The sequence below is a fragment of the Equus asinus genome, chromosome 4 (genome assembly GCF_041296235.1).
Source record: "Equus asinus isolate D_3611 breed Donkey chromosome 4, EquAss-T2T_v2, whole genome shotgun sequence".
Taxonomy (NCBI): Eukaryota; Metazoa; Chordata; class Mammalia; order Perissodactyla; family Equidae; genus Equus; species Equus asinus.
Genome location: NC_091793.1, coordinates 18825340 through 18833313, shown reverse-complemented (window position 1 = coordinate 18833313; position 7974 = coordinate 18825340). Strand labels below are relative to the sequence as shown.

The 7974-nt window shown below is 55.7% G+C and overlaps 1 protein-coding gene across 4 annotated transcripts in view; it reads right to left on the bottom strand.

The window, feature by feature from the left end:
* Positions 1-4269: 4269 nt before the first annotated feature.
* TTLL1 (TTL family tubulin polyglutamylase complex subunit L1) overlaps positions 4270-7974 on the bottom strand; it is a 30496-nt gene continuing 26791 nt past the window's right edge. For all 4 annotated transcript variants that reach the window (XM_014864402.3, XM_070506762.1, XM_014864403.3 and 1 more), the window contains one exon: positions 4270-4572. In XM_014864402.3, coding sequence (XP_014719888.1) covers positions 4443-4572 — 130 coding nt within the window. In that variant the 3' untranslated portion in view covers positions 4270-4442. The remainder of the gene's footprint in view (positions 4573-7974) is intronic.

Sequence of the window (7974 nt, the reverse complement as noted above, 5' to 3'; positions counted from 1 at the left end):
CCCGACCGGCACTGGAGGCTACTCAGTGGGTGTCAAGTGCTCCCTGGAAGTTGCAGCAGCTGCCATCCACAGGGCCACCACCCTGGCCAAGTTTCCAATGTCCCAGGGCAAAGGGCCACCAGGAACAAGGCCAGCAAGGCCCCACTGGCCCTGCTCCCAGATCTGTGGGCATGCCTGGTCCCGCTGCCCAAGAAACTGCTGCTGGCGGTGGGCAGGGAGGCTGCGACACCCCGGGCAGGGGATGCACGGCCACCCTCAACGAGCCGTCAAGCTGCAGCTTCCTCGCTCTGGGGCCACCATGCCGCACTTATATGTCAGAAAAACATGAGGGAGTTAAACTTGAAAAAGAAAAAATTGGACAAGTGGCAGGCAGGGGAAGCCTGTGGCTCCCTCCAGGGGACGCTGCAGTCCCCTAGGCTCTGTTTCTGTTAAGGGAGCTGCGGCAGCCACCGGAGGAGTGAGCACGAGATTTGAACTCTGAACACTCCCGGGCACGAAGGTATGAGAATGCTGTTGTTGATTTAAGAGCATATGAGATACAATATGGTTCAGGCTGGGACAAATCAGAAAAGATATAAAAATACCTCGTCTGCCTCAAGGAGAGACAGGAAACAAAACTGGATGGTGCTCCTGTTGCCTCACAAAGGGTCCTGAAATGCCCCAAGCACGCTCCACTGGGGCACAGCTCATGTTCAATGACACAGTGGACACCCTGTGGGTGCCTGGGTGCTGAGCAGCCCCAGGCCCCGGGCCCAGAGGTGAGCTGGCCAGGGCCCCCCCCAGTAGACCCTTGCCTGCCTCCTGGACCACAGGAGGCCGATGCTCGCTGGGGGGAGACCAAGGGCCATAGGCGGCTGCGGGAAGCACCACCCCTGGCTGGTTGCGAGGGACAGCAGAGGTGGAAATGGGACCTGGAAAGAGGGTGGGATTTGCCAGTCTCGAGGGGAGGATGGATGACCCAGGCACAGAGAAGTCAGGTAAGGTTGGGCTGGTGGACACAGCATGGATGCAGGGCCTCCTGGATCTGTGCAGTGCACTGAAGAACCACCTTGTGTTGTGGGGGAAATGGCCACAAGTCAGAAAAACCCTGCTGGCCGGAGGGTGGAGCCAGACTGGATGGGAGGAGGCTGCAGGCCCAGATGGTGGGGGCTCCAGCAGGGGGGCAGGTGGGAGGCCGAGGGGAGGAACAGAGACTGACCGAGGAGGCAGTCACCGGGTCAGGGACTCCTGGGGTGGGGAGGGGAGACATATAGGAAAACAGCTTCATTCCCAGCTTGAGCACCCACCAAGGAATACTGGGGCAGCATGCAAATGACGAGCTTTCTCTGGGAAAAATCAAACAACTTGAACAAAAAAGAATCATTGTGAAAATGACCAGATAGTCCAACCCTCAGATTTTGGGAATGTCCCCATCAAAAGGAAAAAAAAATAATTGGAGCTGATAAGAAAGCAGAAATTGTCATCCTGGATGATTCCAAACAGGGACTGGTGCCGGAGCCCTGGGCCCAGGAGTGAAGAGTCTGTTTACAAGCCCACGATTGTCCAAGGGCCGCTTCGGACACCGCACACTTCCTACCCACGTGTGTTCTGGAAGGGTTCGGAGGAAACACCTGGCCCCCGAACATGACATCACTAACGTAATAGTCCAGATTTGACATAATCTATTTAGCAGACACTCGCTCGCACCTAGCAAGCCAGTCATAGCACACTAACTCCGCGCCTCCAGGACAACTGAGTCACCCTCCACGCTCTGACGGGGTCACCGCTCCCAGCCGGGGACTCCACCCTCCCACCCGGGGACTCCACCCTCCCACCAGACGTTCTGAACAACAACAAAATCGAGTAACTGCGAAGCCGGGTTGTAAGAACTGTTAGCGGAACAGCTGTGCGCAGAAGCCGCGGGTGGAGGCCACCGCCACGTGGGTTACGCCCTCCTGGGTAAGACGCCACAATCAGAGCTGTACCAAGACGGAGGCGGGGCAGGCAGGGGCCGTAGACGGTGACACTTGTTATTTCTGAGGCAAATATAACCAATTTCCTTTTCACACACTAGGAAACAAAGGTCCAAATTGCCCACCGACAGCCCTGGGCAGACTAATAAATGGCAGAGCCAGGCCTCCAGCCCACGTCTGACTCAGAGACGCAAAGCCACAGCTGCCATCAACAGCATTAAACCCACCCATCAAGGAAGGCACAAATGCACACTCAAATCAGATCGCTAAGGTGCAACAATTTCAGGCTTAAAGGGAACGCACGATATGGCGTGTAAACTTGACCCTCGTTCACGCACAGCTACACCAAAGACCTCTGCCTACTTTCTAGGTCCTCAGCGCAATACTGTGCAAACAAAATCCTGTTACTTATATCAGAACGAAAAAGAGGCGTGGAGTTTGACAGATAAATTCAAGACAGCGTAGGAAGCATCAGTAAACAGGTGTCAAAGGTGAACATCAGTAAAAGGCTCTTTCTACGAGCAACGCCCCGTCTCAGGGGTTATTCAGGTACATCAGTCATCTGACGAACCAACCTGGTTTCCCCATGTTTTTCATAAGTCACCAGTAACCAGGGTGGCTTCAAGTAAACACACCACATCAAGAGCTTGTCCCCGCTGACGGCTGCCAGCAGCTTACCTCTGCGTCTGCGGCCACCCAGGTGCTGACGTCACGTAAGCCACGCGGTGGGAACTGTCTGGGCTCATCTGGCAGACAGACTCACCTACAAAACCGAGGAGACAGAGACCGTCTCTCTCTACAGCACCTAGACAAAGGCCTCTGCAAAGATAAATACCGAGGACCCTGCAAGATGCCCGCTTTCCTCAAAATCATAGTCAAAAGGAATGAAACCAAAATCGCGGTCAGATCAAATGTCTTGCTTTCTCACAACAGCATGATTCTGTAAGATATTCGGGTTTTGGTTTTGGTTTTGATTTGGTGCAAAATTTAAAAAATGTGAATACCTTACCTTAAACTAAATCACACACTGAAGCTATCACTTTCTGTCAAGAGGGCTAGCTTTATAATTTTCTTTTTTGGTGAGGAAGATTGGTCCTGAGCTAACATCTGTTGCCAATCTTCCTCTTTTTGCTTGAGGAAGAATGTCCCTGAGCAAACATCTGTGCCAATCTTCCTCTATTTTTTTTTTCTTTGTATGTGGGATGCCACCACAGCACGGCTTGATGAGTGGTGTGTAGGTCCATGTCCAGGATCTGAACCCCTGAACCCCGGGCTACTGAAGCAGAGCATGCAAACCTAACCACTGCACCACCAGGCTGGTCCCGAGAGCTAGTTTATACATCAGTGGAATCAGTTCTTTCAGCTCTAATGAAATAGATGGTGATATTGTGATTTATAATAGGATATATGTGGTCTTCAGCCCTGTTTCTGGTTCCTAAAACCCTTGTAATTTCCTTGCTAGGAGCTACAGGAACATCTTTTTGATATAATACTTAGTTTTGTTCTCAGGTCCTGAAATATCTCCAGAGCATTAAGGTGAAATGGGTGTCTTTTGTTACTCATAACAACCCCCTTTCAACCACGCCAGTTTGTGCTAAAGAATGACAGGTGTGGCTGGAGCTCCAGGATAGCTGGGATGGGGGCTGGTTCCCAGGGGAACCAAGCACGTGATGAGAGGGCTGGGACCCTCAGCCCCACCTCCAACCTCCAGGGAGGGGAGACGGGCTGGAGGCCGACTCAGTCACCAATGGCCAATGATTTCATCGATCACACCTGTGTGACGGTGCCTCCACAGAGATCCTCCATCCAGGGAATTCAGAGAGGAATTCAGGTTGCTGACCTGTGGAGGTGCTGGGAGGCTGGTGCAGCCAGAGCAGGCATGGGAAGCCCTGTGGCCCTTACCCCACATCCTGCCCTGTGCATCTCTTCCATCTGGCTATTCCCGGGTTACATCCTTTTATAATAAACTGGTCATCTGGAAGTAAAACATCTCTCTGAGTTCTGTGAGCCACTCTGGCAAATTAATCGAACCCGAGGAAGGAGGGAGTCCAGGAGGGGACGTGGGAACCCCCGGGTCACAGCAGGTAGGTCAGAAGCACAGGGGACAAGCTGGACTTGTGATTGGCGTCTGAAGTGGTGGGAGTGGGGGCAGTCTCGCGGGACTGAGCCCTTAACCTGGGGCTCTGATGCCCTCTCCAGGAAGAGAGTCAGACTCGTACGACACCAGCACCAGCTGGGGATCCCAGAATTGCTTGGAAACATCCCCAGTCTGGTCTCAGGAGTATCCTGAGTCTGTGAGTAAAGGAGAAATAAGCAGTTTGTTCCCAGGAATAGACTCCTTCACCTTCCAAAGAAGTCCTTTATTATTTACAGGGCTTAAAGGAAAAAGCTCTAGAAAAGGGAAATTTCAAAACAGGTCTGCAGCAAGGGCCCGGGTGCGTGAGAGGTTTCGGCAGGGGCCCAGGTGGAGTCTTCTGCTCTCGCTGGAGGTCACTTCCAGGTTGTGAGGACGGTTCTTCCCGAGTCTCTCGATCGGCCCCCTTTGGGTCCTAGCGACTGGCCAGGACGACTTCTCAGCTCTCGGTCAGCCCCGTCACCCTGCGCCAGCTCTTCGTCGTACCTAGAAACAGAGCAACGTCCCCAGGATTCTGCAGCAGCAGTGCCAAGCACGGCCACTGGGCTGTGGCGTGACAAACCCCACGTCACCCAGAGAAGCAGCCTGGCCCCCACTCCACACGCCTCCAGCCTGCCTGCCCACCACGTGGCCTTGGCAGCCGACCAAACACCATCCCAGGCCACAGAGCATATGAGTACAACCTTGTTAAATTGTTATGTGGACAGTCCCCAGGCCCTGGAGTTGACATTTTATGCAAGCCACCAGATGGAATATGGCTAAGACCCCAAAGGAAACACGAATGAGACACCAGGCTGTTGAGGGAGAGGACTGATGTCTGGAAATAGTAACACAGCATCTTCGGGCAGGTATGACTAAGCCCATTTCAGACGGGGAGCGGGGCCTGAGTGACCTGCCCAGGAGGGGGCCAGGCCGGGGGAGGCGCAGCAGCTCACTCACAAGGCAGGCCAGTGCCAGCCTCCAGCAGCCATGACCACCTGCCCCTCCCACTGACCTATGCATCAGGCCTGTGTGGAAAGAGCCTGGGCTTCTGCATCGGCAAGAACTGGGCTGGAACCTCGGCACCCTGACAGATTGGTTATGGCATCTGGGAACATCCTGGCCTTTCTCACTGCAGTGGGGTCCCTCCTACAGGTCCCAAGAGGGTGGTGAAATGCCATACACCCTGTTGCAGGCCCTGGCACCACGCAGGCTCCAAACCCTCAGTGACTTCGCATCACCCTCCTGACTCAGAGCAGTGGGCATCACGACCAACCCCTTCTGATCTGAGCAAACTGGATCTCAGAGAGGTTTACTCAGTGTCCTAAACTCACACAGCTGGCGGTGGCAGAGGAGGGATTAAAACCCAGGATTTGGGATTCCTAATCCAGAACTCTGCGCGCTGCAGATGGGAGGAGTGCGAAAAGTGTGTCCGTTCCTACTGAAGTGCGTTCAGAGGTGTCACTTGCTGGCCACGCCCTGACTGAGGACCCTCCTCACACTGACATTTATATCAGATGCAACGGGCACTAAGATGCTCAGTCACGTTGCATTAGCTGAACTTTGCCGACTTCTGGGAAAGGGCGTCTGTTTCTGTTACAGGCTCATTCCCAGAATCGGAATCTGCGGGTTGAGTGTGGCATGGGTTAGAAACTTTGGAGGCTGAAGAACATATTCTCTGCCTTGTGCTTCTGGTGGCAGACAGGGGACTGAAAGGCAAGGGGAGGGAGGAGCCGGCCGGCTGGCTGTCACCATGTGGCAGACACTACAGGGCTTCCCTCCGCAGGGGCGGGGGGTGGGCGGGATGGGGGAAGGAGGAGGAGGGCATGTTAAGGCGACAACACATCTCCCTAAGGAGACGCGACGCCGGACGGAAGACTCCTCAGGGACACTGCAGGTTCTGCCTGTGGGGGGGTCCTCCCAGGAAGCCCCCCATCCCCTCCCCTCCCCCAGGGACTGCCAGAGCCCCCGGACTCCCCATGCACATGTCATCACTCCACTGCCTGTCGCGTGTCTGCATCGCTGACGGAAGGGCTGGGGCAACTCCCCCCTCAGGTTCACAGCTGCTGCCAGCACCTCGCTTGGGGGGTGGCTGTGAGTAAGAATCTGCTGAATGAGTGGAGGGAAGAACCACATACAGGTTGACTGAGCATTCGTGCTGGTCTGTGCAGCTTAAAAACACAACAGACAGAAATGAGCATTTGGCAAGCGGGTGGCATTGGGATGGGCTGTTCCCAGGGACGGTCTGGCCACTGATGGAGCTAACGTGGAGGCGAACCAGAGACAGGACAGCTCTTCTCAGGGCCCTTCGGAGTCCAGCAGGCTTTTCTCCCGGGATCTGACAGGCAGAATCCAGGGCCGTCAGGGTTCGGAACAGGACTCTTTGGAAGGCTGTACACGTACAGCCAGCACCTTCAGAGCTGGGCCCTGGGGGGCAGGCACAGAGAGCTAGGCCTGTGGGTCCGAGGCCAGCTCGGGCAGCAGCAAGAGCACCTATATCTGGGGTCCAGTGCCAGCAGCGTGATCTTGGGCAAGTTAACTCGCACCCCGGCTTTCTGCCGTGCACCGAGGGGCTGCGGTGGGCGCTCAGCGGCACACGGAGTGCCCAGCACGCAGGGGGACAGGGCAGCGCGCCACGACCCACTGCTGCCAGAGGCCACAGCTGGAAGCCAAAACGGGCCTCCTGACTGTGAGGTAACTGGAAGCACTGGGGGAGCGAGGGTTTTTTTTTTTAAGATTGGCACCTGAGATAACATCTGTTGCCAATCTTTTTTTTACTTCTTCTCCCCAAAGCCCCCCAGTACACAGTTGTATATTCTGGTTGTAGATCCTTCTGGCTCTGCTATGCGGGACGCCACCTCAGCACGGCTGACGAGCAGTGCCATGTCTGCGCCCAGGATCCGAACCGGCAAAACCCTGGGCCACCAAAGCGTAGCGTGCGAACCTAACCCCTCGGCCACGAGCCGGCACCCCAGGAGCAAGGTTTAAAAGGAAGCACTCAGCAACTCTCAGCTCGGCACTGGAGCCCTCCTCACTTACAGGAGTGGGGAGAGGGTGGCCGAGTGGATTTGGGGCATGGGAGTCACCTTTGTGTCTCTTCAACTGAACGTTGTGAGGCTTCTGACCTCTGCATCTTGAAGTGGAAATGGAGTGTCTGCCCCGTTCCCTCAAGGAGGCCCTGGCTGATGGGCAAAGGGCCCCACGCAGTCCTAGCAGTCCAGCCTCCCTGCCACCCTCGCTGGATGAAGAGCCCCCCAGGACACTCATGCTCCTGGCAGGACTCCCTCTCTGCAGAGCCCCCCAGCCCTCCTCCACACACAGCCCATCCATATGATGGGCCATCAGGACTGAGCCCATGAGGTCCTTCATCATAGGTGACATCCGTCACCCTCATGTCACCCTGCACCTCCCATACTGCCAACCCCGAGAGGCTCTGGACATGCCCCCATCTGACCCTGCCCCCAGACTTCCTCTGCACACTCGGAACTCTCCGTCCACTGTCAGCACTGCCCACGTCCCCCACATCGTCACCCTCTTGCTCTGAAACCCGTCTCTCCCTGAAGACGCTGCTTCCCCCGCAGCCCCTCGAGTGGGCTGTTTTCTCTCCACCCATCGTGCCCCTAGGCCTGGAGGGGCCTCTCTCCAAAACCTCTCAGCTCTTGCCCAGCCCAGGTCAGCAGAATCCACCACGCTTACCCTGCCTTGTAGGCCACCTCTAATCCTCAGGTCACTGCCCCTAATTCCTTAAGACTCAGGCTCCTGGCTCACTGTTGCCAGTAACAGCGATGACCAAACAGACGAGACCCCCAATTCCCTGACCTATTGCCACAGCACCTGGCTGTGTCATGTTCAGGGACCGCACCCCTGTGTCGCCTCGAGCGCAAACCTCACTCTGGCCTCTGCCCTTCT